Genomic DNA, 21,317 nt, shown 5'->3' on the forward strand with positions numbered 1-21,317 from the left:
GTATGCCGTATGCAGTTTTCCATTGCTATACCTTGTGTATTATGCAGTACTACCCAGTGAACAATTTATGACAAAAAGAAAAAGAAAATCTAAATCAAATACAAATTCATTCACAAACAAAAATCATCATAAAATCTAACAAACAATGATAGACGATAATAATTCATAGATGCAGTGCTTTTTCTCTGAAGTTGCTTCCTGTTGTGGCACTGAGCTGTACGTGGCATATTATGAAGACATTCGATCCCCTAAAAACATGACATTTATTTATCTAAACTGTAAAAGTTGCAAAGATACAACAGACCAAGAGGATCAATTTGCCCTCTGTATGCATCACAGTGGTGGTATAGGTTACATTGGAAAGTGCCAGGAGGTATAAGCACAACAGTCAGAGGGAACAATTAATTGTACCCATTTCAGTGCAAGACCAGAATTACATAAAATTGCTAAAAAGAATGCTCTGTCTAAACAATATGACAGTTATCAACATGATCTATAATGCTGACTGGTCTATATGGTGGTACAGTATATGTGCCTGGTGTGTGAGATGATTACTATGGTGAGATAAAGGCAGTTTGTGGTGGTGTGCATTTGGAAAATGTGGTGTGCAGTGGAAATGTACTACTGTATGAGCATTTTAGCTTGGAATGCTGCATGATTCCAGTGTTTAAATTGTGAGTTATGGGCTATCTATGGCTGCCACCATAGGCTACTGTATGTACAGTGTGTATTAGTAGTAGGCACACCATAGACTCATTAACATGTGGTGTGGTAATGAAGAATAATGCTAGAATTTGTACAATGTTGTAAACATGTTTTGGAATGCTATTTTGAAACGGCTAAGTTACTGTACTTAGACATCATACGTATTTTTATTTATTTTGGAGTCTGTTTTGATAAAGCTTGCTAAATACAATGTTTCGGAAGAGTTTACATAGTAGAATAAATAAATAGACATATAAAAAAAGAAATTCCAGCCTGTATTCAAATGTTTTTCATTAGCTGGTTAAATGTGACCTATGTTTTGTATTTACTAGTGATGCCAAATTAAAGTCATGTCAGTTCCTTTGTAGTGACTTCACTGACTTATGACTTATTTATTTCACAATGGCATTGCGTAGAAAGACTCTATTTGTGACACATTAAATCATGTAAAAAAGGCAGCTAAGTAGTACATGATACAAGTGCAAAGTCGTATTTAACAGTGAGGTAAAAACATCATAATGCAGAAACCAACTCGCTCTCATATCCCTAAAACTATTAGTAAGTTACAGCATACAGTATACTTTCACTAATTCTGATCCAGTGTTCAAATTAACTACCTGTTATCTGCTGCTGTCATTTGGTTAACATTCAACTGAAATGCGTTATGCTTATCCATTTAGTCAGTATTCTTGGCTAAGACATACAGTAATACAGTATAATGTTCCACTGACCCTGCCCTAAACAACTGTGTTGAAGTAAAAATGTGACCTTAAGCCCCCTCCTCAGGTTTTCTTGCTTGGCCTTGTGACATTTCCTTCCGGCTTGGTGCTCTGCTTTGTGGAACCGCCATTGGTTACCATAGTTACCAGATGCCGCTGGACCTCCCCCCGGGAGGAGCCAGAATCCTAGCTGACGATCTCTTTGGAATCTTGTCGTCAAGTTGGGAGCCTGACAAATAATGGGTAACGGGACTGTTTTAGTCTTGCAATTTTCAAATGCTTCCGTCATATAGTTTGGAGCACGGAAGCTCTGATCATGAGTAAAATATAAAGCGGAAATATGTAATATATATATATATATATTAGATATTTTAAAATATATTTTTGTGAACGGAAATGACAAACAGATTACTCAGATTTTGGGAGGTGTAGTTTCTGACTATAGCATTCGGAGATTGTGGAATAGTTGTCTGGCTACACGAGACTACTTGCTTCCTAAAAGGTACCATCATCACCCCTACTGTTATCTAGAAGAGTCAACAGCACCAAAGCAATAAAGCATGCAATAAAAACTAAGATAATTGTGTAACACGCACGCACGCACACACACAACATTTTGTTATTATGCCGATTATCCATCCCTACACATTTCTGTGTTGCCTATTGTACCATGCTGGCTCACCTGCCTGTTAGTGAGGTGCCTGAATACCGGTACCTCTGTCCTACTCTTTCCGTTCAACACACCCAATCAAACGTTTATCCACAATGGACCACAGCACCCCTAAATAACATGGATACTTCCCCCCAAACCTGTGGTATGCACTCCCCAATATACTATCAGAGAAGCCCCCACCCTCCAATCCTTCCAAACCGCTCTCAAAACCCACCTCTTCAATATTCAATATTATATAATAAAATGATGATGGTGGCCACAACATTCAAATTAATGTGCAGTTGGAATTATACGTTCAGAGGGGTATGTAACCCAGGTGTGCCAAAACACTGCTAAATGTGTTTGCATAAACACTTTGCATTGTCGGATGATCCGTGTGGATTCAAACCCCGCCTAGATGCTGTGGTGGTAGACAGGTATTTTACCCCTGTTTCACTTCATGAGTACAGTAGACCACTTAACTGTTTTAAATGTGCACAGTAGTCTTGCACAGCCAAGCCAGACGATCAGAGATCTCCTCCTACTGATACAGTACATCTAGGCTAGGGCAATCTAAATTCAATGTATGAGCGTGCTAACAAACCTACGACCACTGCTTTGAAAATCAATCCTGATACCAGCCCAATATTTTTTATTTATTTAATTTAGTTCCTTATTTATTTCACAGAAACAAGTACAAATGGGAAATGGGATTTTAAATGATTTGACAATAGAATAATACATATATTGCACTAATAGTTTAGTGCAGGAGTTTCTGTGTGGCAGCTGTGTATGATTTGGGTGTCAGCTGTAAGCAGCAGTGACACCATGGGTTGGCGCTCAGGTGCGGCAGCTAACACCTACAAGCAATTGCTCTGATTGATACCAGGTTTGTAAGAGGCTTGCAGACCTACACTGATAAGCTGCTGCTAGAGACTGTTATGAAAAGATCAGCTATTAAAGCCTTGGTTTTTAGTTTACCTTTTGATGAAAGGACAACTCCAAAATGTCTTGTAAACAACATGTTGACTATCAGTGGATATTAGGACACGGGGAGCTTCTGGCTATGTATTACGCCTTACCAGAAAGACTAAAGCTGGACTCATGGAGGTCTCTCACCCCCCCATGTCTGGTACAGGGGCGTGTGGGTGTGTCCAGGTCTGAAGCCCCAAAGTCCTTCTTTGAGTTGGTCACTGCTACAACATCACCTGTGTAGGGCTCTCGTTCCACAGCTTTTACAGCCTGGCTCTGTATGGATGGATCACACGCATGTACAGAGGTGAGTGTCACACTCACACACGCACACGCACACGCACACGCACACGCACACACACACACACACACACACACACACACACACACACACACACACACACACACACACACACACACACACACACACACACACACACACGTTACGACATAAATTACTCTGGATGAGGGCATCATCCACCTAATGTGTATATTATTTACAACATACCGTAAATGTGTCTGTATTCACTAAGGATGCCTCTGCACTACCCAATACCTTTTAAGTTTGAGCATCGCAGATTTATATCTGTTAATGTACCTTTTCTCTCTGGACCATCTTCTTGTAAAGGTAGTCTGGGAAAGTTCTGAGTGGGTAGAATTTTCCGGAGCCCTCTGCGCATGTGAACATGCCATTTTCATAAACCAGACGGCCACGGCTAATGGTAACCAGGGGTACACCATGGCAACGAAGTCCTTCATACAGATTCATATCTCCCCCTTGGAACTGGTTATCCACAGAGATGGTCCTGTAGAGTACGAAAGTAAAAAGTAAGACTAAAACCGTATGTATAGCCAATAGTAAAAATATGTAATATATTGAAATTTAAAAGCAATAAGGAATCTCTAAAACTATAACAACTGGTACAAAATATATTACACTCTTCACTGAAGTGTGTCACTGTACAGTGTACACAAGCATTAACAAACATTAACAGCCTCAGGAGGCATGATATATGATAGATCAGCAGAGAGACAAGATTGTCGATTCAGGGATGGATAGGGTTCCATACTTAGATCCCTCGGGATCCCAGACCACCACATCAGCGTCTGCCCCGGGAATTATCCTGCCCTTCCTGGGGTATAGGTTGTATATCTTTGCTGCGTTCGAGCTGGTGACTGCTACAAAACGGTTCTCATCCATCTTGCCTCCGACCTAGGGCACATGACAGGGTTAACCTCTTAAAAAGACTGGCTCCCTTGATTTGCGCATGAAGATTTCGGGACGACCGATTTAGTTTAACCCATTTTGGGCGGGAACCCCTTTTGGTGTTAGCATTATGTTATGCTTTATCTATTGAAAAATAGCAGATCTACAAGATCTACTTTTTGATTCTGCTATTTGATCTGCTATTTTTGAAAAATCGAAGAACGACTGACACAAGAATGTATAGCTTTTTCAGAAAACTGTCATTTTCATTTTTGGAATCTGATCTCAGATCTCAAAATGGGTTAAGACATTGTTGTTGTTGTTTTTATTATGCACAGTAGCAAGATGGGAAGGAATAAGAGCACCACGAGCTGGATTTGAACACATGATACCAAGGTCTGCATAAACAGTGCACAAATAATTGGCTGAGGGCCTACAATAGGTGGCCCCAAGGGATTCTTATCCTAACACAGCAATAGAGACAACTAGAAAAGCGCAGATCATCGTCAGGCCAGGTTGCCTACCCAATGCTGTCAGTCAGTGCAGAGATTTAGCATGTGTGGTGCCCACTCCATAGCAGGCACCACATATGGTAAATCTCTGCACCCCACAGTGCAATCACTTTTTGCTAAATGGGACACTGCATTCGTGATTGGAGCCATTTTGTGTGAAATGGGCCCCTCCTGCAAACTTTGAAATTGTAGCCAATCAGAAAGAAATGTGAAAATTGGACAGATAACTCTGTAGGAGTAGTAGCAAAACGTATGTTTTGAAGGAAACGCAAAATCTTCCAAGTGTAAATGGTAGAGCCTATTATGTGGAGTGGCGTCACGGAATCTGGGGAAACTAAATGTGTGCGTCCGGTCCTACAGTTAAAGAGTTAAAGGCCAATTAGTGAAGTGATACATTAGCATGGCCGATTTGAAAGTCGAGGTTCTTCCTTGGAACTGCGGACATGCTAAAGAAGGCATTTTGCTCCCAAATTTGTATGCACCCTAACCATTCAGCTCTGTTGTATATATTTGGAGGAGTTAGTTTCCTCACAAGCAAAGGAGAACAAAGGGTTTACACATACCACTCCTCTCTCCCAGATGACGCTCATGCGGTCCTGGATGCCTGGGAGTCCATGGGGGATCTTTGTGAAGTCGTCCTTGCCCATGGACTTCTGTTTTATGGTGAAGGGCCGGTGGTCAGACGCCACAACATTTAGGGTGTCACTGTTGAGAGAGGAGGGGCGAGAGACTGGGATGGTCGTTGTAACGATGTGTGCTGTACGATATTACACACCCTGAAGAAGGCATTTTGTGCCAAAACGTTAGTCATCATAAAATCTAGTTTTTTGCATTGTGACTATACGATTTGTGCGACCTCTTTCTTTTTAAAGTTTATCTCCCGTGGTCAGCATCTCCCCATACTATTGGTGTGCACTCCTACCTCTTTGTTTGTTCTATACGGTATTACAAAAACCATTTAGATGTTTTTATACAGCGATTTAAGTACAACAGTGAAACAGACCATGAATTCACACCAATTAATTGATGAGATTGAAACAATGTGCCCGCTGGCAATATCATGCTGAGCAGAAAAAAGAGACTACTAGAGCTACATAAAAAATGTACTAGTTGCTCATGTATGACATGTTCTGTTGTTCTGTTATCTGTCCCTTTGACTTACCTTCCTAGCAAGCTCATTAGATAATTTGGTGTGTTTGGATCTAGGCGGAGGGGAGGCACCGTAACATAGGCAGCTGCGTGGGCCCAGTCCTGATGATAGTACTGTAGACCGTTCAGCACAGCATGCGCTGTGGTTGTTTCCCCATGGACAACCTTACCTGTCCATAGATCACAGCACATGATACAATTATGCTAGAAACACATGATGTCGGTGACCAGTGAATAGATGGTGCAAAAAGGTGCAAATCAAGTGACACCGGCTTAATATCTAAATAAACACTTATTTTACGACGAATTAGTGATGTCTCGATTGGGTCAAAGACTAGTCAGATCTGGCCCAGAATATCACCTGATTTCAACCAACATAAATTCTGCCCACTAAGACAGACGGACGTCCCTGTATGAATCAGAGAGAGCACGATCGAGGCCAGATCAGCTTAAGTCATAACATAACTAGTCAAATCTGGCCCAGAATAAGCTATATTATTTCAACTGGTGAAGACGTCCTGGAAATGACGACCATCCCCATATGAGCTGGGATCTGGCCTAGTCCTGAACGTCACCGGAGGACGTCATCATAACGTCATGATGATGTCATTTGGCTTGCTGGGTTAAATTACTACCTGTTAAATTAATCAAAATCACATTCAAAAGTGTTTTTACTATCCAAGACATGACTAAAAGTACAACATGATGTTTCAACAATAATTCTGTAAAAGTATCCATTGATATCTCAGTGTGGAATAACATTCTTCACATGGAAATAGTTAAATACATTGGCCTTACCCTGCATCTTGGCTGTGGCCACAACATCTCCAGCAGACATACTGGACACATTAACAAGGTAAATGGGAGAATGGGCCTAAAATAAAAAGTACATATCATAAATTGTAGGGATATGTTACGCTTTGTCTTTTATTATGTGCTTCTATTATTGTACTAGAGATTGTTCTCACCCTGTTGGCAATGGTAATTGCCCTGTGGGCTGCCTCTGCTTCCAACTGTTAAAGGAAAGAACATTGTGATGTGATCATGCAGCATATCGGGTGGTCTTTTGAGTTTGCTGACATCTAAAGCAGAGGTTCCCAACCACTGGTACTATAGTACCACTGGTACTATAGTACCACTGGTACTATAGTACCACTGGTACTAGTACCACTGGTACTATAGTACCACTGGTGGTAATTGAGCCCCCCTCTGGTGGTACACAGAGGAGTCGCCCAAAAAAAGAAAAGTGGAATGAAATATTTAGATTGCTACAGTTAGTTATTCTGACCAAGCAATTGCTTGAAATAGGCTATCCAGCCGTGCTGAAATGAGCATGGCAGAACACCTAGCCGATAATAGAAGATTTGAGAACGGATTAATCACATTCGAATTATCACCAGTTGTGCTGATTACTGATTACACAGAGTTTTGTCAGAGCAGCAGCATTATTGGATTAAGAATGGAACAAAAAGGGCAGGTATACGCTCCTGTATTTTAACATCAGTTATTATGGTAGTACTTGGAGAGCCAAATATTTTCTGAGGTGGTACTTCAGTATAAAAAGGTTGGGAACCAATGATTCTAAAGGATAAAAGTCATCAAGAGTTAGACTGACCTTGGTACAGTATTAATGCAAAAACACAGCTCCAGCTATTAATAATGTTAGGTGTTGACGTGTGTATTGTTTAGACAATGTATTTATAATTTTCTATCCCACATTTCTTTCTCTTTTCTCTTTTGCGCTCACTCTACCTCTATCCTCTCTTCTCTACAAAATACACCAACTTTATTTTACACCTAAACCTGTGACGTGACAATAAATAAATAAATAAAATGTATGCCTGCAAACTCTCTAAAGTTACCTGAGGTTTAGTTCCCATTGAAGTAGATGCTGAATTTGGTTAGAAATTGCAGTAAAAATCTTGATAATCACAAAACATGTGAAAATCGAAACATGTCTCACCTCTTCAGGTCTACTGATTTCAATGCCCTCTGGACCGCTGATTCCTAAGTCCAATGCTTCCTTTGCACCCTGGAAATATGGAATGTCAGAACAGGTTTAGCTCCATATATGGAGATCTAAGGGTTTGAGGTGAGGTGTGTGTGTGTGTGTGTGTGTGTGTGTGTGTGTGTGTGTGTGTGTGTGTGTGTGTGTGTGTGTGTGTGTGTGTGTGTGTGTGTGTGTGTGTGTGTGTGTGTGTGTGTGTGTGTGTGTGTGTGTGTGTGTGTGATCGTCCTTTAATTGAATTATTGCTACTCACCTCCGCCACCAGTTCTCCGTTTTCAGCATGAACCCTGGCTATGGCTCCAATGTCTTTACAGTTCTGGAGCACCTGGTAGAGTTCACTGTCCCGGAGCATGTATGTATCCTTATAGGCCATGAACATCTGGAAAGAATTCACTCCTTTCTCTCTCACCAGCTTCTCCATCTCAGCCCGCACCTGCAAGATCAGAATGTGAATGAGTATCCACTTCCCTCAGTTAGCACTGCACTGTAATGTCAGAACAAGTGCCTAACAGCAGAGAGGAAAGTGGATGCAATATATGGCAGCTTCCGTGTGTGTGTGTGTGTGTGTGTGTGTGTGTGTGTGTGTGTGTGTGTGTGTGTGTGTGTGTGTGTGTGTGTCCTGTGTGTGCAGGTGCGTGCGTGCACACTGTCTTGTGTATACATAACTTATACAAAATTATATGATTTGGTGTATAATTTCAGTACCGGTATGTCAAATTCCTTATATATGCAAATATACTTATGTCACAATATAGAATTAGAATTCTGTACTGTAGGACCGTGTCCATTTTTGTACACTCACATTTTACTGTATGAGTTCTGATTTTTGTTTCTAGACGGACATCTATGATACGTCTGATGGGGGATGTGTGGTGTGACAATACCTTGGGTCCCCACCAAGTAACTCCCACATGCAGAGCGTAGTCACAGCAGGCTTTAGGGTCAGCCATGCTGCGGCACTTGTCGTACGCATCCAGCAAGGACTCATTCTTCTCTGGTAGCACATGTCCTATCACCATAGTGGTACCACCAGCCAGAGCAGCCTTGAGGAAACACACACAAACAGTAATATTCAGACATTTGGGCACATAACGTTGTGTCTGCTATTGTCATCTACAGTAGGATCATGTCAGTCATCACAGAATGTGTGTGTGAATGGGTGAATGTAATGCACAATCATCGTCAAGCACCTTGATAAAGGCGTAATATAAATGCACCACTTACCATTTATAACTGCATTATAATGCATTATAAACGTGTTGTATAGTATTGTAAATTTGAAAGTGGCTGTATAAAAATTGTCAAACCTGCAAATCTATCGGTGGTTAAGAGCTACTTCCTATAGAGCGGCGCAGTCCCTCCCCCTTTCAGAACAACGAACGGCCCAGGAAATGAAAACGCAATGCATTTCCCCATAGGCAGTTTTTATTTCATTTATTTAAAGACCTTTTAAGCGTCGTACGAAGCCAACTCTTGTCGTGACAAATCATGACAACACACAATATTTTGGACCAAACAAATAATTACAAAGAAGAAAAACAACAAAAAAGTGTTGTAACCTGCCGTTTCTTTCTACTTCCAAATTCTTTGTTTGGGTGTCGTCATGATTTGTCACGACAAGAGTTGGCTTCGTACGACGCTTAAAAGGTCTTTAAATAAATTAAATAAAAACTGCCTATGGGAGAATGCATTGCGTTTTCATTTCCTGGGCCTGGGCCGACTGCGCCGCTCTATTCAGTATTTAAGTCCGACGTCATTTTGTAGTGCTACGTTACGTCCGGGTCCAAGTGGCACCAGCTCCCATCCGCATCTCATTGTAAATAGAATATCTAAATGCGTGAATCTTTTTACAATGACGTTATTTTTCAGAAAGGAAGCCATTGAGGGTTAAAATGGGTCTTTGCTTCCAACTCGAGTAGAATTATTAATGTTTTGTACAAGTGTCCATGACAAAGAAAATATATTATGTGGAAACAATAAAGACTATTATTATCATTATTATTGAAGGTGGTAACAGTCCATTTGCTCAGTACAATATTTCGGGGGCATATTTAGAATGTGTGCAGGCTTGAGTATGTTGAATCTAGTTTGCAATTAATGAGGATTTAGTTGACACAATGAAATAAAATGGCGATAGTATTCCGTGTGGGGCAGACGGCCTGTCACAGCCAGATTTGGGAGAGCAGCAGCTTTGTTGTTCCAAGGAAAGCGGTAAAATTAGACTTTCGTGGTTGTTTTCGTCTCAGATTTAGTCAGACGGAGCGTCACAGTATAACTCTATGGGGACACAAAAGTAGGACCCGGAAGTATCTCTGGAGGGGGCGCTCACGTCATGGCTAAAATACTGAATAGGTGTATAATCAAGAGTGACGACACTTTTATAGCCACAATCATCTACTGACAGTACCAACTACAGTATATCTTAATAACCCAAGCAGTGCTCAGAAATAATTACAAATGCGAGGACAAACTATTTTGTGTCCAAGTGCATGCTTCACTGAGCATCTGTCAGCTGACCCTAGAGAGTAGAGTAGTGTCTAGGGGTGGGGTGGGGGGGGGGGGTTGTCTGAGAACTATTGTTTCCTAGCACAATTGCGTTAAGTGAAAAAAGGCTTTGCAGCAGCCCCCCTGTAGCCATGGAAACCGAAGCCGGTCCGTATTTGTCTCCGGAATTGGTCGAATATGCAGCGGGATTGTAGGGGGAGAGGGGCAGGGTAGAGCGAGGGATGAGGGGCGGGGAGAGGTAGAGAATAGTAACCCTCTGTTTGAAGCAGTGTATGCCAGCCCTCATTCCAGTGAATAGGCCCTCCTGACGTGTTTCTCTTGACATAAATACTATATGCTGCTCCCAGCTTTTATCATTTCTGAGTGCTACAGTACAGAACCATGACTCACCATTGTGGCTCTGAAGAATAATGGGGGTATAGCCCTTGTAAGTCACCATGCTGACTTTACTATGTCTGGAAGCGTTATTGCCTTGTATTTATACTGCTTGCTATATGGCATCGAGAGCAAATTGCAACATCATAGGAATGTTTTCTGTTGTGCATTTTGTTGAGAATATTGTTGGCCTCAAAGAATGCATCAGTGAATACAGTATAGTCATGCATCACATCAGTATACCCTGAGCAGACTGTTAATTTATACCAAAATAATACACCTTGGGTTGCAAAATACCTGAAGGAGCTTCTCATTGAAAAGAAGAAGGCCTTCAGGAGGAAGACAAATGGGGCTTTAGATGGGTACAGAGAGAGCTGTAGTTAAGGACAAGGACTGCTACAGGAGGAAAGTAGATTTGCTGAGTTAAAACAAAACTGGGGCTGTTACTAAGGACAGGGTGAGGAAGAGTGATCTGGGGAAATGACATAGGTGGACATCCTTAGGGGTACACCAAAGTATCTCCAGGACTGGGCCCTAAAACCTTTTGATATGAACCTAATCGCTGGAAAACATCCTGTCTGGCTCCAGTGTCAAAGAAGGAAAGGCCCAGCCCGGGCCTAGCGGTCCGGGCGCCTAGGCTGGTAACCCAGCCTGACAACGTGTCGCGGGTTCGACTCCCGATCCCGAGTCACTCAAATTTGAGGTCCGGGGCTAGGCTAAACTTCTGCTCGCTCGAGCCATTGAGTTATAATTATACTTCCGGCAGTCTTCCGGGTGCTTCAAAACGCCACTGAGCAACTTCTATTGAAATGAATAGGGGGGGGGGGGGGTTATTATACTGTAGTCAATGGTGTCACCCCACCATCGCTCATCTGATGACTCGTGAAGCCTTCTCTGGAACCACTGCAAATGACTTATCAGCCTCAGAAGGGTGCTGCTGATGGTGCCATTGGCTATCTGCAATGGACTAACTCCCATATGGATGGGGAAAGCCTCACCAATACTATCTAGCCATTTCTGATTGGGGAGATGTTGAGGAACACATGGATATGAAAACCTCAAAACCAGCATGGTGTGGTGGATCACAGACTGCCTGATGAACACCTGTAGCTGTAGGCTATAGTTATGTGTCAGAAGAATGAGGGGAGAATACTCCCATTTGTTGTAAGTTATGCCTGTCCAGTATGTGTATAAAGTACTATAATGAGCTACAGAAGTTAGAACGGGATTTGGCAACATGTGTGATTGTGGTGGCCTGTTCTCTTGATGGCTCTCAATAAAGAAAACTTGCATCAACATACAAGATCTCCAACATGTTTCCTATATCATTGTGCTGCTGTAGTATTGTTTTCACAAGACATGAAATGTAAATTTTTCAGGTATTTCCAGGTCCTTTTCTCATGCCTATATCTCTTTTCTTCCCTTCCAGCCAGGACCTCCCTACCTTGGTGCCGCTGTAGTAGTCATCCGCTGTGGTTGCATTCATGAAGGTCTCTTCGAGGTGCACACTGGTATCGATGCCGCCTGGCAAGACCAGTTTACCTGAGGCGTCGATCACCTTGGCCCCGCCCGGGATCATCATGTCCTTCCCCACCTGCTGGATGATTCCGTTCTCGATGTAAACGTCAGCCTCCAGGGTGCAGTCATCGTTCACCACCTTACCACCCTTTATCAGAATCCGACTCGTTGCTGTGTTAGAAGACATGTTGGCTGTGCTGGCTGTAGCTCTGGAAGAGACAAATACAGGTACCGTAAGTAAGCTGTATTATTGATTCATTTCTTATTTTTATTAATTTATTTTTTGTTATGTGTCTGTTGAATGCCAGTACGGATGCACAATTGATCCTGTGTGGTTGCATCGGTTTTATTTATTGGTTTTAGTTTACAACATTAATTCACCATTCAATTGTTTAATCAGCAATATAATATTACAATTTAGGCATTTAGCAGATGCTCTTAATCCAGAACGATTTACAGTAACTACAGTAAGCATATTAAAACATTTAATTTCAGGAGACACACTGTAGTTGAAGATACATAAGCTACTGTATTGATTTAAAATGAATATATAAGTGTAATAAAACAATTATATTCCACGAATCATCAAACATTATTATTCATTCTCAATAATAGCCTAATGGTCATCACAATATTTTGCTAAATAAAATGGATTATTATTTCAGACAAAGTTTGGCATGCAGAACTATGCGTCGTAGTCTTATAGCACTTAGAATAGCCAAATATCCCCATCACTGTACACTACACTATCACAACATAAATAAACAAAACACTATGACAAGGATAAAAAACTAAAACTGATATTTGCTATTAACTTCACAAAACGAACAGCTGAACATTCAGCTGAAAACACAACTATAAGTGAAGAAGAAAAACGACTTTTACTGTACCTCATTTTGACTAGCTGCTATAAGCCTAGCTGACAGAATGGTCAATGAATGATATTGCTCTGTGTTTGGCATGGCCAGTCAGTCAGGCTGTGTAAGTGACATCAGCTACAAGACTGTGTCAGTCACTGCCTGTGACCTACAGTACATCACAATGGGCAGTGATGGAGTGGTAGCCAGTGGTAGCTCTACAGTACATAGTCTACTTGCTAACTATGTATGTACAGTATGTGTGTACTATTCTATTACCAATACCACCATGCAGCTATACCAGAATAAAAACGATGTTCTGTCAGAAGAGTCTTTAAAGCTATTAAGATATTATCCAATCCTCCTCCCACTCCCCTTTGTCTATAAGTGTGTGTGTGTGTGTGTGTGTGTGTGTGTGTGTGTGTGTGTGTGTGTGTGTGTGTGTGTGTGTGTGTGTGTGTGTGTGTGTGTGTGTGTGTGTGTGTGTGTGTGTGTGTGTGTGTGTGTGTGTGTGTGTAGACCTGCATGCATGTGTGTCTATATAGACTAGATGCTGTCCGGTGTGAGTATGCACACGGTGTGGATGGTGGGTGCGGCAACTTTACCGCATGGACTCCATAGATTTAGATTTCATTTGGAAGCAGATAATGACATGGAAATGAGCTCATTTGTCCACAGGCGTCTTTAAACACTAATTGGCAACATGGTTACATTACACATGCAGGGATGTCACCTCTTTCCTAAATTATGAATATAGCTAGAGAAAACACATAAAACTATAGTTATCTTTTCATTTTTACAGCCACATTGAAAGTAGCCTACTAAAAGCAGCCAAGCAATTCAAATGAAATGGCTTTATCCACTTTATATAGTGTTTCCAATTCAGTTAAATGTGATTAGCATTTTGGTAACATCAAACATGTCTGCACCTTTCAGTGCTTTACATTATTGCCTAAAAATGAATTCATAGAAAACGAAAATAGGATTTCAAGACAATGCAGATTTGCATTTAATATTCTCTTTGAAGGGCGCTGGCGCTGTGGGCATTTTACTGAACCGGGATTAAAGCAATAAGATGACACTTTCACACATTATGACTTGACACAAAGAACCCGGTCTCCATCATGCATAATGTTCGTTACCGACCTAGAAACCGCGTTTCAAACAGCTGTGCTCTCGTCTCGTCCCTCCCTCCTCTACTAAAGATCAAGCGACACGTTACAATTCTACATCTCCCCTGCTCTCTCAAGTGGTCCAGATTGCTCTTGAGGGGATCGATATACCAAAAATGATGTCAGGAACAGTAGGCTTAGGATGTGGCTACCAATCAAGGGACATGTAGCCACCCAGTACCCAGACATGCTGCAGCTATGGGTAACAAAGTGTCCAGATCGCTCCCTGCAACTAAACATCTCTGCTGTATGTAGGCTAGGCTAAAACCATGCTAGACTTAACGCTACCTGCTAGAATAATTCCGGATACCACATACCTGTTCTATGGGCCTATACCGCTCCAGGCGTCTTTATGGTTACTTTGTGTGACAATCACAGTATGCTACAGAATCCGTATAGCACGTACAAGGATACACAGCACTGATGCCTCCGTGCTGGGACCAGAAGCCGATCGCAGCATCCCAAGGCTGCAAGACGGAGAGAGATGCTCCAATCACCAGCATCTAAAGCCGGCTGCTGTGGCCAGAGAAACCAATTGCCTTGGAGTTAGGGCGTGCCCACTGAGATGCTGTTCCACTGTTAGAGAAAGTGGGTGTGATCTGGGAGGAATAACATAATGAGGGTGTGTAATAAATCACGTTTAATCTATTTTGAATGTGATATATTATAATTATGTATATTTGTATTAATTAAAACAGCATTATGTCCAAAGCCTATACATGGGCTAGCTACAGGCGTCGCTTGACCATTAATGATGAGAAAAACAACAAACAAACAATTACAATTACAATTCTAGATTAGGCTAAATGTAATTAATTATATAAATGTATAAGTTAGCGTGCTCTTTCTTAATGAATGCCTGGTGTATGCCAAGACTCTGTAGGATCATCTTAACATCTTTGATCCAGTGCTTTGATAATAGAGGCTGCATGCAGGGAACCACCCTTTTTTCCATCTCACTCTACAGTGTGTGTGTGTGTGTGTGTGTGTGTGTGTGTGTGTGTGGGGGGGGGGGGGTCCGGGGAGACTCTGAAATCTGACTGGGGGTATAAGATTCGTGCATGGGTTATTGAGTCTAATGGTCATTACAATGTCTTGATGTGAAAGAAATGATTTGAAAAGATGGAGAAAACAATCAAAATCAGTTGGAAATTAAAAAAATATATAATAATTTTGCAGTGTTGTAAAAATTAAAACTATAAAAATGAATATAACGTTGATATGGCACACGGACTACCAAGAAAATAAAAACATGGCACTTCAAAAAGGTTTCCGATCCCTGCAGTAGAGTAGGCCTATATGTCCCTTGCTCGAGGGCATGTCCACCGTCCACTTTGACAGCCATAAGGTTTAGGACTAAAGAACATTTCTAACCTTCTGCTACGTTATGAAACATCCTGACCTCTTAGGTCGTATCTCGCATGAGACAGGACTGTAATCTGTATCCAAAATCATAACCAAGGTGGAGAATCAGCATTTAGTTTTCAATTCATGCACCACTATCTGGAACAAACTCCTAGTTGTGGTTATTACATTTGCAGATGACATGACAATTATACAATAGCCAAGCCTTATCCCTGCATGGCAGAGACAGCCTATACATACAGGATACAGGTCAACAGCCTGACCCAATGGTGCCAGAAGAAAACCATCTCTTTCAACACTGACAATACCAAGGAGCTGATGGCGGATTACAAGAACAGTGGAGGAAGGTTGGACACCATCAACATCAATGTGTCAACTGTAGAATTTGCTGCTAAATTCCCTCCGCTTTCATATCACTGAGAACGTCTCCTGGGATATACACAGACACAGTACACACTGGTACTGTCAAAAAGGACAAAGGCAACACTTTTTCACCTCAGGCGTGGCTGAAGAAGTTAGGCATGAGGCACAGGATCCTATAAAGACCTTCTACAGAGGCACCACAAGAACATAACTGGCTATACTGCACTTCCCTCAACTGCAAAGCGCTGCAGGGAGTTGTATAGACAATGCAGAGGAACAGTGGATGTGAGCTTCTTTTTTTGCTAATTAGTGTGATTGCCTATAGGGCAACCGGACTATAGTAATTGCCCGACTTCCTTCTTTTATTGTTATTATTCTTTCTAGAGCAACTCCAAAAGTTTGCTGGATTAACAGGCCCTCTGTGACGTCATGAGTAATACATCATCATCATCACATGAGACATCATCATCATACGTCATCATGAAGAATGTGGTTGCTAATTGCAACCACACTTGCAATTTCCCCAAATTGCAAATTTTCTAGTTTGGCTTGTTGTTACATAACGGTATCAAGAAGCCAAAAACAAATGTACTTCATGTACAGTACCTGTATATGGGGTCTAATGAAATCTTGAAAAAACTGCAGGTCTGCTATAACTTTCAATTCCTTTAAATCGAAGATGGGGGAATATAGAGCTTTAGCCTTTTAACAAAAACATTTTGTTTTAACAACAAAATATCACTTACGCTACCGTTAACATCAAAATGAATAATAACAAAGAGCTATGGTATTTTTGCACAAAAACAACACATTTATTCAAGTGTTCTCCAGCACAAGTACATAGGAGCTTTTTGTCTTCTCCCTGGACACTAAACATAAGTATGGGGTAAAAGTGGAGAATGACTGCTACATTTGCTGTATGATCTGGTCTTGGAAAGAATCACAGGTCATAAACAGTTATGACAGAAAGGAAGTCACAGAGCGTGTCTTTGAACAGCATCACTTAATATAGGACTGACCTTCCGTGAACAGTGAAATGTTATTGTTGTCAGTAAAAACTAAAACTAAATAAAAATAAGAACAAATAAAGAAAAGGTATGCATCAATAAAAAATAATTGTTTTAAAAAAACAGACATCGAGGATATTATGGCATGGAATGTAGGATTAAGATGTGATGTGTATTAAGAATACATTATGCTACAGTAAAAGTTATTTGGATATTTTTTCCCCTTACGAATATTTTCCCCACAGATAGCACTGACTACAGCAATCTCTAGGCTAAAACAATATAGTAAACTTTCATTAACTGTTATTGTTACTTTTCTTTTCAAGTACAAAGTTAAAATACCTTTGTTGATATATTTTACGAGTGAAATTATAGTGCTTCATCCCCATTTACTACAAGGAACTTAAAAACAGTCATTGTCCATACAAGTTTTATTTCTCTTCAAATCAAATATATTTTCCTCTTGATTAGATAAAATGTTTAGCACCATTGGAAACACCTACAACCGCTCTTTTAAAACGGGCAACAGAAATAAAAGCATGAAACAACACCATGTAGGGCTGTGCAGTGAAGTTTAAACCATCCACCTTAAAGCTGTTCTGCAGGCCTCCATTTAGGTCAGCTGACATTTTAACCACGATTCACTTATCACAAAAAATAAAAAATAAAAGAAGATCAAATCAATTTAACAGTACTAAAAAGAATTAGACTTGTGGAGTCTCACCTATCAATGCTCAAAGTATGTTTTGAATCAAATGTTTCATTCATTTGATTTTCCATTTTTAATCTAAGATTTTCTAATTTCATGGTGTATATATATATATTAGCAAAAGAATTATATTTGTACATCTCATACGTAATAACAAAACAAAAACAAATTGGAAACAGCAACAGCAAAACTATGTACATAACTTACAAAGAAATTAGGGTTGCAATACAACCGTTGCATGTTCTGTGGAAGAGGGGGAAATTATATCTGGTCAAAATAATATTGTCGCTGTTGGGCAGAAACCTTGTATCTCCATATTTCATATTTTTTTTTCATAAATTAATGCCCTATTTCATATTGTGTCTTATGACAGTGTCACACAAAAGTAGCACAAATATAACAAGCTCATAATGCATTACATAATCATGCGTTGTGAGCTTGTACTGTAGATCAGCATTTTCTTTTTAGGTAGAGAAAGCTGGTTACAATGGCATGCCTAGGGACACCATGGTAATCAATTCCAAATGTGACTAAATAATGACTACATTGGATCCATTGAAACACAGGTTATTCTTTTCCATTTAATGTAAAGTAACAGTATTTGCAGTTTGCACATATAGGTTTCCGTCCGACAGCGATGATATGCCAAAGCACAAGGTTTCATATCAACCCAGGGGCAGTGGACAAAAAACGTCAATAAGGTCACTTAAGAACTTAATTACACTATGAAATTAAATTTCCCAAAACATTTGTCATTTTGAATACTTAAATATCACATAAATAAGTATAACATGTTTTGTTTTGATCGCCAAGCTTGAGAAAATAACATCTTGCCAGTTTTGAGTTCTGACAAACTACAGCCTAAATCCTCCATATTTAGCCTAAAGGTTACAATCAAGAGAATTTCGATGTTTTGAAAGCAATCCAAATTTGGATAAATATAAACATTTTCTATTTCTGTACTACTAATTTTATGGGGACAAACTCTGTTTCACAAGGGGACAAAATATAATACAAATGACATAGTTCCTTAAAACTCTGCCTTAAATTTTACAATCTTAATAGAAATAGACATTCTTTCAATGGGGTGGCAACAGTGTGTCACTGCTTAACCACGGAGGACAATATGAATGATGCAAGAGAGGGACAGCAAATTTCATTCCATTGACTGTACAATGTGTCAAATACATGTTTCACATATCAATATCCAATCTTTCACTTCTATTGGCACAGCCCTACTGTATACAGAAAGTATTACACAAGGGTAGTATCAGTTCACATCATAAAACAAAACAATTCAAGAACCAAGATTTCCCTTAAGATATCAAGGAAATAAAAGGAAGTGTACATATAAAAGTGCTTTATATTGTTGGTAAAACAGCACAAAATTGCTATAAAAGGGTAGAACATTGTGAAGCCGCACCATATTATTGAAGATTTGCACCTGACAGTTTTGTTTGTTTAGGGTTTTTTTCTTCTCTTTTTTTCTCCTCAGTTTGCAGAGGTGGAAGTAGGGGAGGTTCACCTGGATTTTTTTGGAAACACCTGGTTACCCTCTCTCCATTAACCACACTTACTAACAGTTGTACAGTAATGTCACTGGTCAGGATGAAACTAGAAAAAAGTAGTTCACCACAGACTTTGATCTCAAGGTTTTTTCTTCTTCCTTGAATGACAGAAAACATCATCTCCCATGTGGCTAGCTTAATTTTCACAGGTAGTTGGGGCCTGAGCATAGCGAGGCTGAGTGATTAAATAAGCACCAGTAGAATCATTTATAAAAGCTGTAAAACTCGGATAAGAGGATATGCAGTCCTATTTTCTTTGAAGTAAAACAGAACAGCATGATGTTTTTTTTTGTTTATTTCTTTTCAAAAGTGTGAAAACGTCAAAACGGAAAACGGGTTTCCAAGCGACCGTTTAAAAGAGCTGCATGTCTTGTCGTCTAGGTTGTCATGCCACATGGGCTGTGATGTTTCTTATCATATTTGAGCACCATGGTGTTGTAACCATATTACAGTAGTACCTTTATAACCTTCAGTTGTGTATATATATGAACTGTAAACAAAGAGGTATATGTGATCTGGTGATTCGGATTCTCCGAGACACAGCTGTCTAGACACTGAATCAACTTTTTCACCACATCTCTATGGACCCTTTTCCACCGGGGTTGAACCAGTTCGGTTCTTTTCCCCCGCCTAATATTGAACCAGTTCAGAGTGTTTCCACTGAAGATGAACTGGTTCAGAACCCTAAAAGTTGGTTCGGAACTGAACCAAAAAATGGCCTCTGGTTCCGTGAAAGCACCAAGGTTCCAACAATCTAGAACAGAAGTTCTAGAACCAAAATTATTTTGGTGGAAAAGGTGCCTATGAGGCTCAGTAGATGGAAGCGTGGCTTCACTTTACGTAGGAGTTGTAGTCCACCTCTGATGTTGTAGTCCAGCACCTGATGTTCAGCTGATGTAATTTTATCAGCCAAAGCATTTAACTGTTAAATGCTTTGGCTGATAAAATTGTTAAATTTAACATCCCTAGCTGTATTTCAGGTGTCTTCCATTACATCTTCGTCTCGTTTTAAATCCGATAGATAGCACTTTTCTTTCTCAGTGTCTTGAGAAGAAAGCAAGTCCTCAAGTATAGCTTGCACAAATAAATCAATAAAATAAAAAATAAAAACTGGATAACACTGCTAAAAGGTAAAATGACATATCAAAAAATTAAATAGAATAAGAATTACATTGGAAAATACAAGAAATAATGTCAAATTTCTATGTCCATGTTTCATTCCTCCAAGTTATATGACAGTATAATCTGAGTAGCAAGGCTCACAGAACCAAAGCTGGGTGTCATGAATGGTTCCGTGTGAGTCGTCTCATTGCTCAGTGCTCCGCACTCGTCTTCGTTGTCTCACAAGCAAAGTAATCTTTGAGTGGAGCAAACAGGTGGCGGATCACTGGGACGCTCCATGACCTCCCCAGAAGCCTCTGCCTCGCCAGGCGGCTCATGTTAGACACATCTGTATAATGGATAGGGAAGCCAAAGATCCTGGCATGGCAACCCAGCAGACCAAGGGGAGAAAGCAAACACAGACAGACAAACAGACGGGAAGATGGACAGAGACACAGACAAACAGGAGAGAAAGACAGCGGGAGAGAGAGGGGAGGACATTCTTAAGGCTTTGAGTCACATGCAATTTTATCCACAGCACCTTTACACTACCATGACTGCATTCATTTTTAGCATGGGTGGTGGTCCGAATGGGGGAAATTAACTTCTAACCTTTTGAAGTGCTATCTAAATACTCTACCCGCTGCCTTATGTGGCCCTTTATATCAAACATTCATTGATAATCAATAATTGAATAAAATAATAGATTCATAATCGATCACTATTAGCAAATCTACAAGCTCACAGCGTGTTGCGAACTTGTAGATGAGCAATTTTCTATTTTATTTGTACTATATTTGATGCAGTATAAAATAGGGCTTAAGTGGTCTTGATTATTCTATTAATCAAAAAG

The 21,317-nt window shown here is 40.3% G+C and overlaps 2 protein-coding genes across 6 annotated transcripts in view; both read right to left on the bottom strand.

The window, feature by feature from the left end:
- Positions 1-1,567: 1,567 nt before the first annotated feature.
- On the bottom strand, positions 1,568-14,721 carry LOC308329494 (dihydropyrimidinase-related protein 5-like; the record flags this gene model as incomplete). Its single annotated transcript, XM_080783814.1, has 13 exons — positions 14,669-14,721; positions 12,249-12,531; positions 8,809-8,967; positions 8,178-8,357; positions 7,880-7,948; positions 6,885-6,929; positions 6,715-6,790; positions 5,930-6,086; positions 5,331-5,472; positions 4,119-4,261; positions 3,647-3,854; positions 3,159-3,324; positions 1,568-1,653 (listed from the first exon to the last, which is right to left on the bottom strand). The coding sequence occupies exons 2-13, from the start codon at positions 12,507-12,509 to the stop codon at positions 1,568-1,570; spliced, it is 1,692 nt and encodes a 563-aa protein (XP_080639940.1). The 5' UTR covers positions 12,510-12,531; positions 14,669-14,721.
- A 2,778-nt stretch (positions 14,722-17,499) lies between these two features.
- The window catches only part of LOC308330142 (DNA (cytosine-5)-methyltransferase 3A-like), a 52,658-nt gene continuing 48,840 nt past the window's right edge, over positions 17,500-21,317 (bottom strand). For all 5 annotated transcript variants that reach the window (XM_080784861.1, XM_080784860.1, XM_080784857.1 and 2 more), the window contains one exon: positions 17,500-20,842. In XM_080784861.1, coding sequence (XP_080640987.1) covers positions 20,677-20,842 — 166 coding nt within the window. In that variant the 3' untranslated portion in view covers positions 17,500-20,676. The remainder of the gene's footprint in view (positions 20,843-21,317) is intronic.

The sequence above is a fragment of the Protomyctophum bolini genome (assembly GCF_963924005.1).
Source record: "Protomyctophum bolini genome assembly, chromosome: 15".
Lineage (NCBI taxonomy): Eukaryota > Metazoa > Chordata > Actinopteri > Myctophiformes > Myctophidae > Protomyctophum > Protomyctophum bolini.